This window comes from Dipteris shenzhenensis, chromosome 28 (genome assembly GCF_047967505.1).
Source record: "Dipteris shenzhenensis isolate YYH24624 ecotype China chromosome 28, Dip_SZ_1.0, whole genome shotgun sequence".
Taxonomy (NCBI): domain Eukaryota; kingdom Viridiplantae; phylum Streptophyta; class Polypodiopsida; order Gleicheniales; family Dipteridaceae; genus Dipteris; species Dipteris shenzhenensis.
In genome coordinates, this window is record NC_141623.1 from 30,171,164 (window position 1) to 30,195,515 (window position 24,352).

At 41.8% G+C, this 24,352-nt stretch overlaps 1 protein-coding gene across 2 annotated transcripts; it reads left to right on the top strand.

The window, feature by feature from the left end:
• Positions 1–5,696: 5,696 nt before the first annotated feature.
• LOC147883434 (pentatricopeptide repeat-containing protein At2g39620-like) lies at positions 5,697–9,171 on the top strand. Of its 2 annotated transcripts, none has more exons than XM_087400089.1 (2): positions 5,697–5,824; positions 6,013–9,171. In XM_087400089.1, exon 2 carries the CDS (start codon positions 6,218–6,220, stop codon positions 8,873–8,875), a length of 2,658 nt encoding a protein of 885 aa, XP_087256215.1. In that variant the 5' UTR covers positions 5,697–5,824; positions 6,013–6,217; the 3' UTR covers positions 8,876–9,171. The 2 variants fall into 2 exon arrangements, with proteins under 2 accessions (XP_087256215.1, XP_087256214.1); XM_087400088.1 differs by having other exon boundaries at positions 5,708–5,824; positions 6,033–9,171.
• The last annotated feature ends 15,181 nt before the right edge of the window (positions 9,172–24,352 follow it).

The following is a 24,352-nucleotide window of genomic DNA, read 5'->3' on the forward strand; positions in this document are numbered from 1 at the left end:
TCTCAAAAAATGACTGAAATCTCTTTCTCAACCTCTAAAGATCAAATGACAGAAATCTCAAGAACTCTCCCTCACAAAAGGATCTCTCAAACTCGCAAAGAAACAATGAAGCGAATGGAAGGAGATTAATGAAAATCTCTCAATCTCTCATGGACGGAATTCTCTCAAATGGACGGAATTTTTTCATCAAAGAAGAAGTTCTCTCACCAGAAGTGGACTCTCACAGAGAACACTCAAGAGTTAATTTGGACTGCATCATATGCAAAGTTATATCTCCATCCAAAGGGAATAATGTCGATGACCTAATCAAATGGGGGATCACTAGGAGAAAATAGGTGGACATGCTTGAAGATAGAACTTGATATGACTTGCTTCACTATTTTATTAACCTCAAAATTTGGCTAGAGTAGAATAGTATTCTCATCTTGTAGGATACATATTACCTTGAGATAATGAAGAGATTTCAAATGGAGAATTGCAAGGTGGCAGTCCTTTGCCCATTGCAATCAGGTTGAAGTTGAGCACTGAAGATGTCACTTAGCCATTTCCAGTAGACTTGACTCCTTCTCAAAAACAAGTAGTCATGAGTCTACTATATCTAAGCCATAGTCGACACCTGCCGACCCAACATTGCTTTGCATTTGCACCAATAAAAATGCATTGAAAGCCATTCCTTCATGTGCTTCATAACTTGAAGGGTACCATAGGATATGGAATCACCTACATCTGGAGTGGAATTAACAAATACTACCTCATGCTAGGAGCTAAGGCTATTGCTTGGTCTAGTAAGAAGGATCCTACATTGGCTCTATCTTTGGTGGTATAATCTGAGTCTTGGCAATGTGCATGGTCTTCGATCTCTCCATCGTATCCTCCTTTGGCTCCCTAAAAATTTTTAATGCAATAAGCTAGACTGGTGGAAAACTGAGTTGTGTAAATTCCCTCTTGCTCAGATGAGGCTCTCAATAATGGCTAGATGTAATCTTTTGGGCAAGCTCAACGATCTTTTGGCTCATTGGATGTAATGTTTTGGTCTCTAAGGCATTTATGTAATCTCTTTTTGTTCAATTTGAGGCTCTTAGTATGCATTATTGTTAACTTTTATATTTGTATTTGAATGGTTATGGCCACTACCTGTATTCTTTTATTTAAGGCTCTCAGCAATTCCCAAGTCTTTATAAATGTAAGATCCTCTGTTCAATTTTTGCTTGGTATAAGTTGATAATTTTTATAAACCTCTAGTGAAAATAAAAGTGTAAAAACCATGTTTCCTAAAGAAATATAATTTTTTAAATTTCTTGAAAAACACGCTCGGATAAATCCGCTCATAGGTTGTTGCTCGTACATTGTAATCTCTTTTGCTTAATTTTCACTCGATAAATTTTACTTTTGACATCATTTATATTTATTGCAACAAGGACTAAAATACCAGGAAAGAAGGACTGCAACTTCCTTGGTTTATGACCAAAATAGTGCTAAAATAACTCCAATGACCCCACCATTGTGGTTGCATGGAGATACATCTAGAAAAATACAATTAAACTTTTAGAAAATGCAATTGAAGATATGGCCCTTGAGGGGTTCCCTTTAGGGGCAAGGGCCATATCGGCATGCCATTTCTATCGAGTGGCATCCTGGACATCATACCCCCTCAAGGGCCATATCGTCAATTGCATTTTGCTTGGTTGCACAACGGAATACATTTTCCTTGGTACAAAAATATATCACTCCAAGAACCAGCGTAGTGGCTTTCATAGATCTCCTCCCATAATACATAAAAATAGGTAACAGAGTTATAACTCCAAGAACCAGCAGGATGGTCTCTCCAACCTTGAATTTTGGGTGATGATAGGTGGTCATGCCAGAGACTGCGCTGAGGCGAGCGATGCTCAGAATCATAGATTGTGTTTCATTACTATGCCAAAAACCAGCGCGGTGGTCTCTCTAAGCCAACCTATGATTTGCATGGGCTGTGGGAAAAGAAGCAGCAAAAGGCTTCATGATGACAGGTGGTCAGCAAGCCAAAGATTGCGTTGCAGTGGTGTTCAGAATGATAGATTGCGTCTAATTATTATGGTAAGAACCAGCGCAGTGGTCTCTCTAAGCCAACCTTCAATTTTAATGATCTACATGGGTGCGTGCCCAGTGATGAAAGGTGGCAAAATGAAGCACAAGGCTGTATGATAATAAGTAATCAGTCGACGTAGTCCAGAGACTGCGCTATGCGAAGCAATGTAGAGATGCCATGTGTCAAGCTATGCAGTGTTCTGAACAAATAGATTGCATCTCATTATTATGCCAGTGCGCCTTCATGACGTCGGGAAAATTTTTGATGAGAGCACAGGTCGGCACAAAATTCAAATAGTCACCCAGAAGTGCATCACATCGCGGCCCCAAAATGGCACCGAAAATAGTTTTGCGATTGGCTGCACCCAAGCTAACGTTGACCCTGATTCATATTTGTTCTTCATAGAAAAACTAAATTTGAAGTATAAAAGGGGTAATTCATTCTTGAGAGCAAAGAGATGAATCAAACAAACATCAAATTGGGTTTAATTGGTAATAAATGCCATATCATCGATTTGATGCATTCAAGAAATAGGCCTAGATTGAAAAAAAATTCAATGAGGTTCGAAAAGCAACAATTGTCATTTGATCAATTCATAACATTTGATAAACAAAATTCAAAAATTCGATGCATCCATGAAGCCGCCTTTGAATGAAGACCAAGTTGATGCATATGATTCATAAAATCCATTCTAGAATGTAGGAGTCCCAAATTGGAGTCTGAAAAACATGTTCACATGTAGGCATTCATGGCGATGAATCAAGCGCCATTGAAGGCTCCAAATTTCTACCGGTGTCAGGGAAAAATCTCCTTGACTTCCATGGGAAATTGTAGCTCTAGTGAGGGACTAGCAAAACTACTGCATTGCTTCAAGGTCAACAAGGAATGGAGATCACGCTATGTATAGCAACACACATTGAGTAGCAAGTAAGTGAGCATCTCTTGCATACAGTCGAGAATTGGATATTTGTGTCTAGGACTAAGGTCATGGAGAGACTTCAAGGAGTTGTTCATATAGTGCATTGAAACAAGTTGAAACTCTAGTAGTTTAAGCACTTTGTTGCACAACAAAGTCTAGGACTCCGTTGAGTGAAGTCACTCAAGGAGTGAGTAGAAAAGCAAACTCATGAGTCATGCGCTATGAGTGAGTTGAAGTAAGCGCACCTGCAAGGCAAGTAGGAGCTATGGTTGTGAGCTGCAAGATGAGTAAGCACAAGGATCCATTGAAGGCCTCATTCAAGGCACATAGGATCTACAACATTAGCTAAATGAGATTGAATCTCCCTGATAGCTGTGGAATCAAGAAGCATTTTTTGGTGTGATTGGCATTTGAGAATTTGTGTGCATTGTGTCAGTCTTTTGAAAGGTTCAAAGTGCGCATGTGATCCGAGAAGCTTTTGTCCTATGGGTCATCCCAGAAAGTGCTAGTTAGTTTTAGCTATGCTTCATTCAGGGGAGTCTAGTTGGTATCTTGCATATCCCATTTCTCCTAGGAACAACCCACTCTAAAACCTCCTACCTTCCACATTCAAAAAGATCATTAAAAATCATGAAGCATGCAAACAACCTTGACAATCGGCAAGCCCTTGATGGCCACATAGTAAGACAAACTTGCTTGGAATACCATTCATCAAAAAGCTTCCTTGTCTATCCATTGACAACTCTATCAACTAATTACTCCAATGCATATAAGCTAACTAAATTCATCATCACATAGAATGAACACAAAGTAGAAGAAACATGATCAAATCTTTATTTCATCACCATCTCCTCATCTCTACTGATCTTGTTGAAGATCAATTCCAACACACACACACACTTAGGTACAACCACACATCTACTCAGGCATCGAGCCATGGAAGATAAAGAGATGGTCATGAGAACATGCCATGCTTGTCACGATTGGCTTCTAGGGCAAATGTGAGAAGCTACATCCGAGATGATTGCACCAATCGGAGTTGATCTATCAACTTCAATTCAACCCTGCACTCATCCAGGCTTAGTAGACCGCTAACTTCTAACACAACAAGTCAAAACAGTAGAATCCTCAAAACAATTTGTCCACACAGCAAGAGGAAGAAATCTGGTTCGCTTCTCATAGCAAGAGAAAGAACTTTGAAGACAATCAACTAGAAACCTGGGGGTTTACATGCTTTCAAAGATATTATTAAACAAAAAGAAACCTAAACTATGATGTCGATCACATAGGGAAGATTTTTTAGAAAGCCCATCCTTGATCATTTGCTAGTGTCTGCCATGTAGAGCCCATCAACCTCCTTGACTACGTGTGCATTCTCCTTATTTCCTCTGAGTCATCTCATCACGCTTCTTGAAGCAGTACTCTTCTTTATGTCCTTGTTTACCACATTAAGCGCACTTTTGATTGCCTTTCTTACCCTTTGTCGTAGAAGCTTGACTTGTGTATGCACGCTCTTCACTAATGTTGACACTATTTGTCGTTCTTCATCCAAAAGTGTGGAAGTCATTTCAGCAAGACTAACTTCATTAGTATTGTTCACCCTCAAAATTTTGACGATATCATCATAAGCAAAAGGAAGGCTATTATATCATCATCCTCCACTTGAACACTGAGATCTCAAACAATTGAGTGCATACAATTTAGATGCTCTCCCATCGTCTTGTCATCACACATCTTGAGACTGAATAGTTGTTGCTTGAGTAGATCTTGGAGTTTCTGAGCCTCAAACCAAACAGGGTCTCAATTGTTGTCCAATTCTCACATCCTGTTGGTGAAGTCAAAATGGTGACTAAATTTTCCACAAAGTGCTCACCCTAGAATACCAATCTTTTCATTCCTCTCATCCCATTGATCCACCAACTCTAGGGAGTCGTGTTCCTTTTTCTAGGCCGGTTTCTTCTCTAAACCTGAGGCAATTGACAAAAAACCCTTCTCCATTAGATATAGACGAAGCATAAGCTGTCAGATAGGAAAATTCATTCCATTGTAGGCTATTAACTTGATAGAATGCTCAGATTTTCTTTCCATATCTTCGAACTTAGCTCTAATACCAAAGATAGCTCTATTGACTAATTGCTCTACTGCATGTAAATAAATTATAAGCTAAGTGAATTCATCATCACATAGAATGAACACGAAGTAGAAGAAACATAATCGACTCTTTATTTTATCTCCTTAGCTCTAGTAAGCTTGTTGGAGATCCAGTACAACACACATACTCAGCTACAACCATACATCTACTAAGGCACCTAGCCATGGAAGATAAAGAGATGGTCCGGAGAAGATGCCATGCTTGTCATAATTGGCTTCCAGGGTGAAACATAAGCAGCTACATCCGAGATGATTGCGCCAATAGAATCTTTGATTATAGCAAAAGACCACGCCCTCAAAATGGCTCTTCATGTGCTCCATGCAACCGGCCATGCATGCGTCATGTGGAGTTGATCTACCAATCCTCCTTCAACCATGCACTCAACTAGGACTAGAGTTTGCATCTCCCAACACTCATACCTTCGATCTCTTGCTAGAACCTTCTCACCCATACCTAAACTTTGGAGCACACAACGTAAGACAAGAATCGCATGAATCTTGCACCATGGACTTTGACGGTTGGGAGAAGCCATGGGTTGGCCTCTCCCTCATGTGAAACTGATTGGGGACTTAGCAGCTCTCTACTTTCATATGAGGGAAAGGCCTCCTCATGGCCTCTCTCTACCCCATCTATGCTGAAGCCCATGGTTACTTCACCCGACGTACTCCAAAATCTTCCCGTCCAGGTACTGCACGACATACCTAACATTTGGGTTTTCTCAATCTTTTTCATATGTCATACTTCTTAGTTGCCTCAAGTATAGACAGCGATGACAGATTTTTCTCCCAGTCCTGGAACAACTCAAACAGCAAAGTCTTCATAAATTAATTTGTCATATTGGCTATTTGATGAGTTGGGTGTAAGTTCTAACAGACAAAACCCAAGGGCACCAGATTTCAAGCACAAAGGCACCGAGGAGACGCTATGGATACACAGTTGCTACAATTCAGGTTGGGTTAGAGGGGAATTCGGAAATCAGAAAACGCATAGCGCCAAAGCATCCACTGGTCAGGCAGGATCGAGCTCTGAAGAAGGTGGGATTGTGGAGGAGCGCTGTAGCTGCAAGTCTGGAGCACAGATGAATGCATCCAAGGCACGAGAACTGAGAGAGGACAACAGCTGGGAGATGTTGAGCTTAGAGGAGGCACTTACTTCTTTGGAACGGATGCCACAGTTGTCTTCGTATGAGGACGTCATATGCATCCTGAAGAACTGCAGAAAAATGAAAAATCTGACTTATGCCACGCGCTTGCATGCCTACATGCTTATGTGTGGGCTGGAAGCTCACAGATCTCTTGGAAACTATCTTGTCCCAATGTTGGTGGAATGTGGAAGCATGAGTGATGCCCAGCAGGTTTTTAACAGGTTGGTTGATCGGAATGAGTTTTCTTGGACTTCTCTCATCACAGGTTATATTGAATGTGGGGAGTCGCATCATGCCCTTAACCTGTACCACGAAATGCAAGATGATTGTGTACAGCCGAGCAAGTATACGTTCCTGGCACTACTAAAGGTTTGCGTTAGACTAAGCGATGTTGATCGGGGCCGGCAAATACATGCTCACATTGCCGAAAAGGGCTTGGAAAGGGACCCTTGTGTTGGTAACACCCTGGTTGATTTGTACGCAAAATGTGGCTTGCTTGTAAAAGCACGGGAAGTGTTTGACAGGCTTGCAGTTCGAGATGTAGTCTCATGGACTGCACTAATTGCAGGATATGCCGAACATGGGCTGGGAGAGGAAGCACTGATCTGTTTCAAACAGATGCAACTGGAGGGCATCTCCCCAGATGCGGTCGCATATGTTTGCACCTTGAAAGCTTGTGGCAGCATAGGAGCCATAGAACAGGGCCAAGAAATACATGCCGAGATTGACAAAAAGGGTTTGGACAGAGATCCTTTTGTTGGCAATACCTTGGTTAATATGTATGCCAAGTGTGGTTTGCTCACAAAAGCACGGGAAATGCTTGATAAGATTCTAGTTCGAAATGTAGTTTCATGGAATGCATTAATTGCAGGGTATCTCGAGCATGGGCTTTGTGAGGAAGTGTTCAACTGTTACAAACAGATGCAACGTGAGGTTGTCTCCCCGGATGCTGTCACGTGTATCTGCAGTTTGAGAGCTTGTGGCAGCATGGGAGCCATCAACAAGGGCCGAGAAATACATTCTGAGATTGCCACTAGGGGTTTGGAAAGGGATCCTTTTGTTGCCACTACCTTGGTCGATATGTATGCTAAGTGTGGGTCGCTGGCAAAAGCACAGGAAGTGTTTGACATGCTTCCAGTTCGACATATTGTTTCATGGAATGCAATAATTGCAGGCTATGCTGAACATGGGCTTGGCAAGGAAGCATTGAGTTGTTTTGAACAGATGCAACTGGAGGGTCTCTCTCCGGATGCTGTCACATTTGTTTGCAGCTTGCAAGCTTGTGGCAGCACAGAAGCCATTGAAAAGGGCCGAGAAATACATGCAGGAATTGTCAGAAAGGGGTTGGAAAGAGATCCTTTTGTTGGCAGTGCCTTGGTTGATATGTATGCCAAATGTGGCTTGCTGGCAATAGCACAGGATGTCTTTGACAGGCTTCCAGTTAGAGATGTGGTCTCGTGGACTGCACTAATTGCAGGATATGCTGAATACGGGCATGCGGAGGAAGTGCTGTTCTCTTTTAAACAGATGCAACTGGAGGGGGTCTCGCCGGATGCTGTGACATTTGTTTGCAGCTTGAAAGCTTGTGGCAGCATAGGAGCCATAGACAATGGGCAAGAAATACACTCTGAGATTGTACGAAAGGGGTTTGGAAGAGATCCTTTCATCAGCAACACTCTGGTCGATATGTATGCCAAATGTGGCTTGCTTGCAAAAGCGTGGGAAGTGTTTGATAATCTTCCAGTTCGAGATGTGGTCTCATGGAATGCAATAATTGCAGGATATGCTGAACATGGGCTTGGTGAGGAAGCACTAAACTGTTTTGAACAGATGCAACTGGAGGGTGTGCCTCCTGATGCTTTGACTTTTGTTTCCAGCTTGAAAGCTTGTGGCAGCATAGGGGCAATAGACAAGGGGCGAGAAATACATGTTGAGATCGCCAGAAAAGGGTTGGAAGGAGATCTTTGTGTTGGCAGCACTTTGGTCGATATGTATGCCAATGGTGGCTGTCTTGCAAAAGCACGGGAAGTGTTTGACAGGCTTGCACTTCAAGATGTAGTCTCATGGAATACGCTTATTGCAGGCTATGCCCAACTTGGAGAAAGTGAAGTTGTTTTCCATATGTTTGAGAGACTGACAGGAGAAGGTATCAATCCAAGTGGGGTCACTTTCCTTAGTATTCTTACAGTATGCAGTCATACGGGTCTAGTGGAAAAGGGCCAAAAGTACTTTGATGTCATGAGCAAAGACTATGGCATCACTTCAACTATTGAGCACCACACGTGCATGGTTGATATCTTTGGCCGTGCAGGCCAAGTAGACAAGGCAATAGTAATGGCGGAAAAGATGCCTTTCCACCCTAATCTTGTGGTGTGGCATACTATATTGGCTGCTTGTCGAAAGTGGGGTAATGTGGAGGTTGGAAGACAGGCCTTTGAACAGGCGGTGCGATTGAATGAAAAAGATGATGCAATGTACATCTTGATGTCTAACATTTATGCAGGTGCTCAAATGCAGGATGAGCAAAAGAAGGTCCAGTCAATGTGGGAAAGAAGCATGGAAGAAGCCAAGATAGAGATGGTAGATGGATAGGTGAATCTTGCACACATTCCCAAAGTAAAGATATATATGCAAAGCCATAAGATGTTCTTCCGAAAACGATATGACCCAAACTTGCATTGAGTGTGACTCGTTATATTGCTGATGCAAAGAAGGTTGTGCTATTTGGGAACATGAGAAGCTAGCTATTATGTGCGCCCTAATCAACAGACCTAAGAGGAAACTGGGTTGGTGATGAGTGTCCCGCCCCTGCAGAAATAGGACAGCGGACCATTTTTGTAAGAGATACAAAGCTGCTTTCACGTCTTGAAGGAAGGAAAGTTGACACGACCCCGCGGGATCTGACCCTATCACTGACCTATAATCTCGTCCTCAATCCAACCAGAATCATAGCGTAGGCACCTCGATCCTCCTGACCACCCCCGAGCACGTGTGCTACAGCTCGACTCGTCCATAGGCCCGTATCTAACCCAGGCGTCCCATACCACTTGAGCCCATCCAGAGGACCTTCGATACACACATATGCTCTGCCATGTAGATGGCCAGAGTTCTGGCCTGGGTCTAGGTCCCATCCATCAGTTGAGGAGCGCTCAATTGATCTACACAATAGCACTGGCCCTCCCTCTATATAGAAGGAAACCCGCTATAGATAGCACAATGCTATGAATAGCTCCCTCCATATAAAGCGAGCACTATATATGAATCAATATCTATATATAGCAATCTCGACTAAAAATAGCCATCTGGCCCTCTGCTATCCCGTAACTCACGTTCATCTGCTATCCAACCCTATGTACACCATGCACATGACATACTCCCCTCCCTCAGATCGGGACTCTGGCCATCTACATGGTGGATCATAGGTGGTGTATCGAAGGTCCTCCAGACGTGCTTAGGTGGTATGGGATGCTTGGGTTAGATACAGGCCTATGGATGAGTCGTGCTGTAGCCCACATGCTTGGGGACGGGGGGATCGAGGCACCTGCGCTATTTATATCAATTGACACAACCTCGCAGGATCTAACCCTATCACTGACCTAGAATCTCGTCCTCAATCCAACCATAATCAATTCGCGAATTAATGATGCATAAATATGCAAATTAATTGTACTAATATGGAACACAATCTACTTCGAAATGGAGCCATTTGTGGCTCAAAACCGTTTGGATAGGCCAAATCTGTTAACATGGTCAATGGCTGTTAACATGTCCCTTGTTTTGCTCACAATCCATCCATGGATTGTGTCTGGTGCCTGATGTCGGATTTGAGGGTGTTGTTCATGATGCAGTACCAATCGAGAGTCCTATGGGAGATGAGGCAAAGGGATATGGAGAAGCTGTGGGAGATGCGGCAAAAGCGATAGAGAGGCTTTCAAAAATGTGTCTTGAACATATCTTCAAATATTTGGATGTGATGCCCATGAAGATTTCATACACGTACGTAGAGCCATATGACCTAAGGGAATGAAGGGCCCTTGTTCAGATTAAAGACGATCTCCGCTCGCAGTTTCTGGTGGAGCTCTTCTGCTAGTAAGGCTTGTGCGGGTAGGTCCCTTAGCAATATTATCAATAGCCGAAAAAAATGCACGGTGGCTACAACAGTTGGATCAAGGACAAATGTTGTGTTAAGCTCTTCCATCTGGATGGCCAAAGCGAGGAAAGAGCCACCTGCACGAAAACCAAAGTGAAAAAAATTGTATGCAATATTTGGATCCACATCGCGCATCTTTTCAAAATTGGGCAAACTCTAGCAGTGGCGTATGGGCATAAATGTGGGATCGATTCTCCATTCAAGCCCTGCGTAGCAATATGTGGTCCAAAATGTTGCATGCCGCAAAAAATGAATTCTCCACTAAGGCTGGAGCCTTGCATCAATGTCGGTCATAAGTGCTAACTCATAATCTGGTTGCGTGTAGCCTCCCTGAGTATGTCACTGGTGTTCACGCCGCCACTTGCAAAAGATGTGTTGAATGAGTTCAGTGAGGGCTCGCACTTCCATGATATCCTTTCTGGAGAGATGAAAGCTCTATAGCTTCTCTTTCCATTTGTTGACATCTGCCACATCCTCGATCGATTGGAATGACGTAATGGCTTCATACCAAGTGTCATGGTTGGGTGTGGAGTCTTGCGGCTGGTCCTGTTCTTCTGGTGGTTGGTGTGCCACTTCTTCCTCTGGTTCCTCTTCGTAGGGCCCTTCGATATCTGAGAAGAGCATGGGTTTGAGAATATTATACGAGTGCTTTGTGCTTGCTTTGTGCCCATGTCTTCTTGTTCTTCTCTATCGACAGGCTTTCGTGGTCTCGGCTTCGTGTTGTGAAGTGGATGGTTGTGAGGTGGTGGCGTGCTTGGGTGAGCGCCTGTAACGGTGGAGCTTGAGCTTGCGCCATGTTGACAGATGCTAACAATCTCCCAGTGGGCTCTCGGTGGTATAATCATAGCAAGAGGTTTGGGAGGATGATGCAATGGTGCTCTGTCAACTAGATTGGTGTTAGCAGGTTAATGACCCGAGCTGCTTTTGCTAGTTGCGGATCTTTGATTATATTGAGTGGCACCCATCCCCAATGGATTTTGTTGTTGTAGAGTGCCACTTTTGCTAACCTCTTCTCATGGCTCTTAGTGTTTGGTAAGGTTGGGACATTATAGGCAGGTCGAATGCTCTCTGGATGGTCTCCACCGTAAAGTGGTAGTAGTGGAGTTGACCATCTGAATGCACCTAGCTTGTGGTGCTTGTCGCCTTGTTGTAGTTGGCTACAAACTCCACAACTTTCTGAGATTGAGATGGCAGGGGAACTTTGTTGCCACTGTTTGCAGCCTGATTGCTTTGATGTATGGCTCCACTTTGGGATCTTGCAGAGCCATGTATGCCACTACCTTGTGGAAATACAATTTGTAATCTTGAAGATTATGCCAGAACTATGAGGCCAAGACAATCCCTTGTAGTTGCTCCATCCATTCTTGTCCCAATGGTGAAAACCTTATAACTTGGACCCCATGTTCTGAGGAATTTTGCATTTTTGCAATGTCTTATATCCGTCTTTTTCGGAGTGTACACGTGGTAGATTGCTGGGCAGATGATTTTGGCTCTTGCTACTGCTGCTGGTGTTGGTCTCTTTGTCATAGCAGGGGAATAGAGATTTTACGGGAGGAGGAGGGGCTAACTGAGTGCTAGAGAGGGGTCAAGCCCAAGCGAGCAAGGACAATGTCCATTGCCACTCTAGCCGGCCATGTGCAACCGGACTTGAGCCAATCGCTTGCACAGTATGAGGACCACTAGATGCAAGAATTCATGAGTCGACAACTGCGATTGCAGTAGGCAGAACCTCAGAACAAGGGCAAGCGGGTTCAATAGGAGCCCATCCTAATCAAAGACCTCCCAGATGACAAAATAGTCACCATTGGCCTCCATCCAAGAGCCAAACCTGCTACGCCTTATGTCTCAATCTCCACAACAGCCCAGGAGACCACATCCTTTGCCATCGGCACCTCCTCCTCTCCATAGGCAAGCCTAGCAAAGGCTCTCCAATTTTGCAGCACACCCCAATATAGGGCACCATGTGCCACATGTCATCCGAGCAACTATTGACTAATGGAATACCTATTTGAAGCCATGGCACAGCTTCCATAGGTCGCATGCACAATTTTGCATGGGGGTTTGAACATTCTTGATCTTCACTCATTTGCTAGCCTACAAGGCTATGCTCTTGACCACCTGTTAAGAGTAACATCAGCCAACACTATAGGATCTCCTGGCACAAGAACATGCACATTCCTCCAAGCAGAGAATGAACAACAACATGCCTTGAGACAATTAAAAGAGTCAGGTTTGGAAGATAGGGAGCAATAGGAGTTTTGGATGTACAGGGAGGTGTCCGCATAGTTTGCCACATACACACTTGCACCATGCACCATCCCCCAAACACTCCAAATGCACTTCGATGCACTCTACGCACAAAACCTCATCTTTCACTTAGATCTCATAGCTCCACTTCCTCTAACGCCCTCCAATCCATCCTCCACCCCGTAACCCCAACCATTGCTGTCCCATCCTAGCCATATCACATTTTTTGTTAGATCTCCAACCCACTTCTCACTCTCTCCTCCGCCCCTTCGACCTCTAGACTCTAGCCACCAATCCTATCCTTCTCAATTTCCAGGTCTGGTGCCACATCATCACAGAGTCCCTTAATTATCCAATGGACGATCAAGTGATGCAAATTGCAAAGCCCGAGTAACTCATACCATGGGTTTGCACCCCTGAAAGTGTGTAAGCAGACATTAATTGGATGTAGACCTACAACCGAGCCTCTGTAATCCAATCTCAAGGACACCTTGTGACATTCCAGTCCACCACATACAACCCCCTCGACATAATAATCCTATTCAACAGGGTGCTACAAGCTCTCCAAGACTCACTTGAGTCCTTGGTGAGCAATTTTGAAACAATTCATGTAGCATACCTCGAGGAATTCACCGAGCAGGAAGGTCAAGAAGCCATCGTCCTCTTTAACTCCTACCGAAATTCCACCACCACCTACTCTACATCCCGCCCAACAAGCCACCCAACACTTCCTAAGTATTCTCCTAATGCCTCTAACACCACCACCGCAAAGCATGGGACCTCCCCATGTGAAGATAGTGGGAGAGAAGGAAGGAGTCTCACTTGCGGCTTTCTCACATACACAATGGGGGAATACACACAAAGGTGGAGGATGAAAACAATTTTCCTCTTCTTAGTTGTGAAAGCCAAAAGAACTCTAGTACAAAGAAATAGAAGAACCCTATATGTGGGTCTCAAACCAAACTCAACTAACTAAGGTGGCATACTAACTGAGCCACGAACTAGAGTACATAAGGATAGCTATCATCCAGCTATTATTCATGGCCGGTGTACCAACCGCATCTACAGCTAACAAGTCGGTGACATAAATGCACAACGGTCACCCTGGCATATCACGAGTGGAGCTCGATATCTCAACACTCCCCCTCGAGCTTAATCCCAATTCCTGCACACCAAGCAGGTCTCTGAACTTGCGCAGCTTCTCTATGCCCAATGCCTTCGTGAATATGTCAGTTACCTGATCCTCTGCGTTGACATAAACTAGATCAATAAGACCTAGTAAAACCTTCTCCCGCACATAGTGATAATGCACCTCATGTGCTTTGTTCTAGCATGATAGACTAGGTTATTTGCCAAGTGTATACTGCTCATGTTGTCACAATAAATGAAAACTGGCCCATCTATAGACTGATGCATATCATAAAGTAGCTTATGCAACCAAGCTACCTCACATGCAGTCTTTGCTGCACCCCTGTACTCAGCCTCTGTGCTCGACAAGGCAACTGTAGGCTGTTTCTTGCTACTCCAAGTGACTGCAGCACTCCCAAAAGAGAACACATATTCACTGGTAGATCGTCTATCAAAAATACTACCAGCCCAATCAGCATCAGTATATCCATGCAACTGTATCTAAACCCCAGTCTCATAAAATAGTCCATACTGTAATGTGGACTTCACATACCTGAGTATGCGTCTAGCCGCATCCAAATGCGGTTTCCTTGGAGCCTGCATAAATTGACTTACCAATTCAACAGCAGCATAGCTGAAATCTGGCCTGGTAATAGTCATATAAATCAAACTTCCTACTATGCGTCTGTACATAGTAGGGTCTTCCAGAAGCTCACCTGCATCTGCGCTCAGCTTCACATTCTGCTACAAAGGAACTGAAATAGGCTTACTTCCTGTCATCCCATATTTGGACAGCATGTCCAATCCATACTGCCTCTATAAGAGGCGTATCCCACTTGGTGGTCTAATCACCTCAATGCCCAAGAAATAACGCAGCTCTCCCAAATCCTTCATCTCAAACTTCTGCTTCAATAGCATTTTCACATAAAGGATATCTTCATCACTATCACCTATGATGATCAAATCATCAACATAAATGACAAGCAGCATAACACCTTTCTCTGTTTTTCTCACATGAAGTGAGAAATCTGCCTTTGAAATCTGAAAGCCAATAGTGACAAGATACTATCCTATCTTGTCAGACCATGCTCTAGGTGCTTGCTTCAAGCCATACAAGGCTTTCTTCAACCTGCAAACAAACTCAGGATGAACAGCATGAACATAACCTGGTGGCTGCTCCATAAATACCTCTTCTTGCAAATCACCATGCAAGAAGGCATTCTTTACATCCATCTGATGTAAAGACCATCCCTTTGATGCAGCCATAGCAATGACTGCTCTTACGGTTGCCATCCTTGCAACCGAACTGAATGTTTCTTCATAATCAATGCCATATGTCTGTGGATACCCCTTGACAACTAATCTTGCCTTGTATCTGTTCACAGAAACATCTGCATTGTGCTTCACCTTATAAACCCACTTATAGCCAATTGCATTCTTGTCTTTAGGCAAAGGCACCAATTCCCATGTAGCATTTTCTTCCAAGGCATCCATTTCTTCATCCATGGCTTTCTCCCATTTTTCTTTTCCCATGGCTTGCTCAAAAGAAGTGGGTTCTGGTTCCTGTATCACTTTGACCATATAGGCATAGTGAATGGCTGTAAATCCATCATATTTCAGCCTATCCATAGGATACCTAGCTCTAGTAGACTTGCACAAAATAGGCTCACTTCCAGGTGCTCTCAAAACATCCCTAGTCTTCCTTACTCCAGGTGTAACAATAGAAGGAATACCCAACTCATCATCAATGCTCTGTTCTGAGCCACTGGATTCACCATCCACATAAGAGTGACCTGCATTCACATCAAACATGGGCTGATCTACCTTCTCTTTTCCTTTTCGTGATACCTACATACCAGTATCTGCATTACTTTGAGGAGATTCTCATGATCTCAATCTGCCTGTCGATGGCGAAATATGTGAACCACTGCTAGAGGACACTGCAGGTCCACTAATATTTTGTGATTGCTGCTGTGAATTCTGTGCAGCATTACCATTTTGTGCATCTACATCATCAATCACATTTACTGGTTTATACCAACTTCTCATCTCATCAAAAACAACATCTCTACTCACTGTAAACTTACGAGGAGAAGGGTTATAACATCTATACCCTTTCTGCTGCAAAGAATAACCAATAAAGATGCACTTCTCAGCTTTTGGATCCAACTTGGACCTCAACTCATCTGGCACATGAACATAGGCAATGCAACAAAAAATTTTCAAATGAGAAATATATGGTTTCCTACCAGTATACATCTCCTCTGGCGTCATGCCATGTATTGCTGCAGTGGGAGTCCTGTTCATTATGTTAATTGATGTAGCAACTGCTTCAGGCCAATAATAATCTGGTAGGTCTTTTTCATTTAGCATGTCCCGAGGTACCTCTTCAATATGCCTCTTTTTCCTTTCTGCAAGTCCATTTTGCTGTGGGGTATGACTGCATGAATATTGTTGCTTTATGCCATGCTCCTGCAGGAACCTTGCAAACTCATTTGAGAGGTACTCTCCCCCTCCATCTGACCTTAGGCATTTTTTTTTGCAGGCTTGTTTCTTTTTCAACCATAGCTTTAAAAGCTTTGAAATGCCCAAACACTTCACTTTTCTTTTTCATAAAATACACCCAAACTTTTCTGCTATAGTCATCAATAAAAGTGACAAAATAATGATAGCCTCCAGTAGATGCAGCTTTAGTAATCCACACATCACAGTGGATTAATTCCAATGGCTTCTTACTCTCTTGAACATGTCTAGGAAATGGTTTCCTTGCCTGTTTTCCGAATTGACAGGCTTCACATACCTTATGCATTTTTGCAACCTTGAATTTAGGCAATCCTGCAACAATATTTTGGGCCTGCATTGATTTAAGTTGTTGTACATTAACATGACCAATGCATTTATGCCAGATATTAATATCTGCAACTACACCAGTCCCATGTGCAAATATTGTTGCACTCAATTCAGGCACGTCCGCATCCAACGTAAACATCCTACCCTTCTTCTTTTCTTTTGCTATCAAGCGACCGTTATTTTTCATATCCTCAACAAAGCATCCATGAGGATTAAATATGACCTGCAAGCCCTGCTCAACCATTTGACCAATAGAAACCAGGTTCTTGGTGATATTCGGGACATGAAATACATCAGACATGTATTTCTTTATTCCATCCTGCATAGACAAAGGAATTTTACCAATCTGCACAATAGGATGTTCTGTATCATCACCAGTCCCCACAAATCCTGGTCTTTCCATTTTCTTTGCATCCTGCATCCATTCAGCATGACCTATCATGTGGTTTGATGCACCTGAGTCAACATACCACACATCATTGCTTTCTTCTGCACTTGTCACAGAATTGGTCATGTGCTGCACCATAAACAGATGCTCATTTCTGTCATCACCCTGTCTACTAGAACATGCATAATTCCCTTGCTGCAATTTTCCATTCATGATGTCATTCTGCTTTTTATAGCAGTCTTTAGCCATATTTAGCCATATGACCCATTTTACCACAGTAGTAGCATTCAATATTGCTGTTTACATTTTGGCCTCTCTGCCATCCACCACGACCTCTTTGGCTCCCCTTGCCTCTAGAGTTACCACGTCCTCCTCCACAGGACTGGTTTTCTTGAGTTTGCTGCATATTCTGATTTCTACCACGGCCTTCAAATCGGCCTGCTCTACCTCTACCTCTACCTCTTCCAGCATTTGAGTAGAAGACAGTTTCTTTTGAAGTTCCTCTTGAAGAAGATGCACCACCATTTCTCTGCTCTTTAGAAATTAGAAGAGCAAACAACTCAAAATCATGAAATTTTTTACGGACGGGAATGGATGTCCGGAACTGTGCATAATCCTTTCCTAGACCATTCAAGGTCATAGAAACTAAATCATCATCTTCCACTGGTGACCCAATGGAAGCAAGTGCATCTGAATTTTCTTCACCTTCATGTGGTATGTCATTGATGCTCATATTTTCTCTCTGTACATTGTGCAACTTCTGCTTGAGCTACATTTTCCTGGCTTGCGTATTTGTGCTGTACATTTTTGCCGAAGTATCCCATGCCTCCTTTGGCGTACTTGCATCCTGAATATGCACAATCATAGAATTTGAAATACTGATAGACCGCCAGTACATAAATTTTCTGGCTCTCTCATGCCATCCTTTAAATGCCTGCATTTCCTGTTGATTGGGAACATTAGGAAGAACTAGTTCTTCTTCATTTCCTGTAATGAACTCCCAATAGCCTTTTCCCATAAGGAAATTCATCATTCTAAACTTCCATGCTTGGAAGTTGTTCTTGTCAAGCTTTTTAGTGACAATCTGTGAAAGAGAATCAGACGCCATTACAGAACACTGCAAAATATTCTGTCACTGCAAAAAACACAGCTTCTGCCTCACAAGGGCAAATCTGCAAAGCTGATGAAAGTGGTATTTGACCACACAGTCACTTCTAGTGACGATTTTGCATGAACAGGCAATAAGGATGATTCTGTAACTCCCAATATCTCTGCACACAGGCATACGATGCAATTTCTATGGCAACTTTTCACCGACCTGCAGAGCAGTGGTCATACAGCAAAAACAGGGCCTTTTTCTCAGTGCATGCAGAGAAATTTTGCCTCCCACAGCATATACTGCCCTCTCGCCAACCTATAGAGCAGTGGTCATACAGCAAAAACAGGGCCTTTTTCTCAGTGCATGCAGAGAAGTTCTGCCTCCCGCAGCATATACTGCCCTCTCACCACACCGCGAAGGGTGTCTCAATATGAGACAATGCACTCTTGCACTTTCCGACTGTGCTACCTGTAGAGATTTACTCCCAAACTCGAAAAAGGAAAGCAACACTGGTCCTCTTACCAGGACACCACGAACTTGGTTTGCTTTTTTGAGCTCCTTACCACGAACCAGGCTCTGATACCATGTGAAGATAGTGGGAGAGAAGGAAGGAGTCTCACTTGCGGCTTTCTCACATACACAATGGGGGAATACACACAAAGGTGGAGGCTAAAAATAGTTTTCCTCTTCTTAGTTGTAACACTATATTAGAGAATTTGGGAAAATCCCAATTCCCACGAAATAAAATATAGTCACTTCAAAAGTAAAATTTGATGTTTTTTATTGAAACATTAGCTCCATTGAGGACCATGCACAATACTTTCCCAATTCCTAGAAACCCAAGCAAAAATCTTCTGTATGTTGCTATGGCAAAAGGCCTTAATAGATGTGAACATGGCTCCATGGCCAAAAAATTTGTTGATTTGCTAGTGAAAGAAAGATGTTTGTTGTTTTGTATGCATCAAAACCACAAACAAAAGCCAATTTATAGATGTTGCGTTAGGAAGATTCATTGGAGTAAATTAAATTGCAATATTGATATATGCAATAGGATTGTTATAGATCTTTGACATCCATCATATAACTGTGGTCTTTAAAAACAAAATTAAACTTGCAACAACTGTTAATTTTTATTTGGTATATAAGATGTATCAAATTAATGTCAAATGCATATGTTTCTATGTTGATAAATTGCAGTATTGACATATACAATAGGATTATGGTAGAGCTTTGACATCCATCATATAAATGTGGTGTTCAAAAACACCATTCCATCACAATAGAGCTCATGAAACTCTCCATCACAATAGAGCTATAATCAAAACCATTGACACATAGCCAATTTTGCACCACATCGTTTAACATAATCATTAACAATTCCATACTAGTATTCATACTCACAAAGTAGCTCATCTCCGAAGGAGATATCCTTTATGGTTTGCACAGTAATGTAGCCATGGGCACTCAAATTTCCTTGTGACTTTTGAGCCCAAGGTGGTAGTTTAGGGATGTATACAAATATAACATTTGTTCTTTCTTTATAATACATTGAGCTATTTATATATCCAGCAATGTTTCCATACAATACATCTCCCACAATACATTTCACATCTGTCAATGGCTCAATGAATGGATCTTCAAACATTCCATAAGTCTTCATCCTTGGGAAAAACTTGAGGAGAGATCTCCAAGTATCATAATCATACTTTGGACCATTATATACCATCAAATCTTGTTTTTTCTTGATGCTCGTATGTACAAAAAGACCATATCCTGCCCCAGGTATTGTTGATTTCTTTACTTCATAATGGATGCCATCCATTTCGAACACGTGCTCAATGGGTATGGGCAATTTATGTTTCCATAAGCCATTGGATGTAGGATCAAAATTTGTAATAAGATAGCTCTTCAACTTTTCAGGACAATCTGCAACACCTATCATATGTTTAAAATCAAAGAATCATTATTTTAGTGGAGGAATACAAACTCACATCACAAAGCACATAGCATTTTTTGGACAAGGTACTAACTCAATGTCTATTAATTCTTTCACAAAACAAATTGAAACATAATGTTTTGCTAGTTGAATCTAACCAAATAGTGTCCAAATATAAATCAGAATGTAGGTACAAATGTTTTAGTTGAGCATTTGTGTCTACAACTCTAATTAACAAGATCACTCACATTCCCTAATGGTTGTCTATGCAATGAAATTGAATCAAGTTGGCTAAGAATGCCCTTGCAACATCGGCAGTGATTCCCCTTTCCTTGCATCCAAGAACCATAGCAAAGCGTTTTGCCTCACTATCTTTCAATGGCCCCATTTTGGCAATTTTTCCTAGCATGCATTCTTCCTCTTCATTCAATGTAACATGTTGAGCATGCACCATACTTCTTGTAGTAGGACAAGTCCCTCTCACTCTAGTTTTGGTTATAGGTGAAGTAATACCTTTCTCTGTGTCTTTTTTTGAACTACGAGTAGACATATGAGATTCGACATTCATCCTTTCGAGAACTTCTTTGTTTTTTTCTTTGAATTCAAGGATCACTGGTTGAAAATAATAGAACATATCATGCCCTTCGACAATCGGAGCTTGTTGACCAAATCTGTTAGAAGAGATGGCACTGCGCACATCTACTGCATCATCTAGCATCTGTAGGTACGGTAATAACTCATGAAGCAAAATAGAATCACCACAATCTATATCAAATTTTGTAGGGAAAATGCAATTTTCTGCTGGATTAACACAACCCGTGTAAGGCGAAACATCAATGAACACTGTTCTTGCTGGTTTGCATTCCTCTTTAAAACAACACCACACTCTCATCAATGGTTTAAACTCCGCTTCCACATTCATCCTATCTGGTCGAATGATTCTACTCTTTGTATGCTTGTGGCATGCCATCGCACCCCAAACCATGAAGAAATGTAACTTTCTGTTAACATGATGCTCCAAAGTGTCCAGCATGTGTTGCACCATGCCCTTTTTCTCCTGCAGTGGACCAAATGCCAACATGGTAGTGATCGAGCAACCATTGTAGAAACTCTAAACACCCAGGACGGAGAACAAGCCAATGCTTCCCATTGTGCAAGCTCATATGTTTATTTGACTTCGAAAAACAACGCTCGAGCAATAACCCTTTCAAATCTATTATCACCGCTAGTCTTATTTTTGTTATCACCTCTTTTGACATTATTTCTGAGGGTGACATTATGTCTTCTCCTTTACCTTCTAAGATTTCTTCCTGCACCTTGGCTTCATACAATGACATTGCATCTTCTCCTTTACCTTCTAAGCTTGCATTCACATTTGTCAATGGAACATTAACTGCAGACATTGCATCCTCAACATTTTCAATCAACCATGTTGAGCTTGGAACTTGCATGCTAATGTTCATATTAGGCACATAATGAATCATTGGATCAGGTGTCACATATACAGGCAATGCTTCTAGCGATGTGAAATTGAGATGGCCAATATCTGTTGATAAAAAAGGAAATGAAATTCATAAGTAGAAACAAACTGAATATTGAGATGGAAAACCAAATTGTCAAACTTTAGGTTGTGTGCTCTCAATGCAATTTGTTTGTGTGAAAGCATTCATGTTTTTTGGAATACTAAAAAAAAGAAAGCATTCATGTTCATATGCTTAGTATACCCCCTAAAGTTGTTGAATCTATACCCTTTCAAGTTATTTTAATCCCCAAAACTACATATCCTTACAATGCCAAAAACCTTTGCATAATAGATAGAGTGGAGTCCAACATTATCTAGCATTGCCCGAGTGTTCCCACTAAGAAAAGATTTGGCCAAGCGGCCAAAACATATTTGAGCATTCATATGAAGTGAATAAGGATAGAAACAATAATTTACACTAATTCATTCATCACGATCAAGACTCAACACACTTTTTAACATTTATGAACTCATAAATAAATTTGGATGTGTATCACACTCCAAAGGTATTACAACATGCAAACACATCTTTTCATGAAATATAGAAAATTAAACATATTCAAGAATACATATGAATGTTTGAATTATGGCAATGAGATAGAATGAATTTCCAAGTAATATTAAAAGATCTTTGGAACAAAATTAATACATCATATGGAGAATATAGCAAGATAACATATGGAAAACATGAACACCATATAAAAGGACAATTTCAAGGACCTGTTGCTTCCTCTTCTGTTTCCCAAAACTTTGAAGCGTGTTTTTGTAAATGCTCACGCTGCTCTTCATTGAAGGGTTGAAGCTCTTTTTGTCCTGGTATGGTATCAATTTCTTTATCCCCTCCACCTTCAATTGTATCATCTTCTTTTGATACCCCCTCTATTGCCAATATTGGTTCTTGCAAGCCAGCCCATTGTCGAATTTCATGATTACTGTAAGCATACGTGCAACATATACTTTCAACCTTTGCCAACTCCTCATAAGCCTCAACAACTGAAACAACACGCCTCTTACAAGAAAGAGACTCTATTGCAACAAGCCCCTCAGAGAACAAGTCCAATACATACTCATCTTCTCGACAGAAACCCATGATCATGTCTTTCATGATACTTGAACGTTTTCTTTTCAAGGATAATTCAATGTCAAATTCATCATCATCATCCTCGTCATCATCATCCTCATCACCTGATTCTTCTGCACCACTTGATTTTTCATATTTTTCATCTGCAACATATATTGATGGCTTACATTGTGCATTGGTATAGTGCTCAATATCGTTGAAATGCTTTTCCTTGCTTACCAGTACACAGGCAATTAAGCCATCCATAGATCCAGTGACAAATATATCTGTAGTTTCAAAATTAAGGCAACCGAAGTGTATTTTATATTGTCCGCATGCCTTATTTAATGCATTCTTCAAACATGATACATGATCCATGGTCAAGAACACCACAAGAAGGAATTGCACTGGGGGAGAAGCGATTGTCATCAAGCTTTTCAACAAACACTCAAAGCGATCCTCATTCCAATTTCTACTTCTGCTTGGTCCATACATTACATCCAAAAAGGCAACCCCTATTGCCATTGGCTCTTGGTACACATTATGTATAAATTCCATTCCCTCCATGTTTGAACCGACTGTGTAGAACCTCCAAGGCCGGGTGGAATTCGGTCCATGACTTGCACCTTCACTTTGTCCCATAATCCACCTCAGATACCCCTTTGCAGCATCAGGCAATGGTGGAGTTTCCTTGCCCTGTTGAAGCTTCACTTTTAACCATGAGTCAGAGCAACCACGAATCCGATGATACGATTCTGGAGTAATTTTAAAATGTGATCTGCACTCATCCCAATTTTTTAACATTAAAGAAGGCCGTTCTGCCAATATAAACATATAAAGTTCTTCTTGTAGTGCAGCATCTCTCTTGATCTGCATAGCTCGTCCTTCAATATCAAGAATCATGGCATCAGTCTTTGTTTTAGCTATGACCACTCTACCTTCCTTAATGTCATTTTGAATTTGACTAATTTGATCATCACTCAATCCACACAAGCATCTAAACATTGAGACTGTGGGTTGCCTACGGCATTTTCCATCTTGTGAATATTTGCCTGCAATGTAATCCTCAAGGATGGAGATCCAACCATCATAAATGGCATCGCTTGTGATTATCATATGTACATCCTTCGTGGCAAAGCTATTGCCCAATGTTACCTTGCCAGTGTCAATGAAAGCCTGCAAAATATATGAATCCATTAGAATGTAATAATTAAGAAAACCGACTTGTAAAAAATGATTCATAATTAAAATCTGTACTTACATCCCAATTCTCACGATCTGGATGTCCTTTTGCAAGCCCTTGTTGTGCTTTCTTGGTTCTGTTAAAGAGAATCCATTGTCCCCTCACCTGCTTAAGTATATCAATGTATGGAGATTGTCTCAAGCTATTTTGAGACTCCAGGTTTGCCATCTTTGATATCTCCACACAAAAGCGTGCGGGACAATTCACTACAATCCTCGCCTGGCGGGTGCGGTAGTAGTTCTTTCTTTGGGCCGTGCTGTTATCATCATTAGATGTGAATATTTTAGCAGCATATATTGAATGTTGTCCAGATAGTATCCAGTAGTGGCACTTGGTTAAATCCTTTTTATCTACCCTTTCTAGGGGCTGCTTTGTTTCAGGATTGAAAGGCATTAAATCCGCTACAGTAGCAGGAGGCCAGAGTTATAACCGAAGTCTGCAGCAAG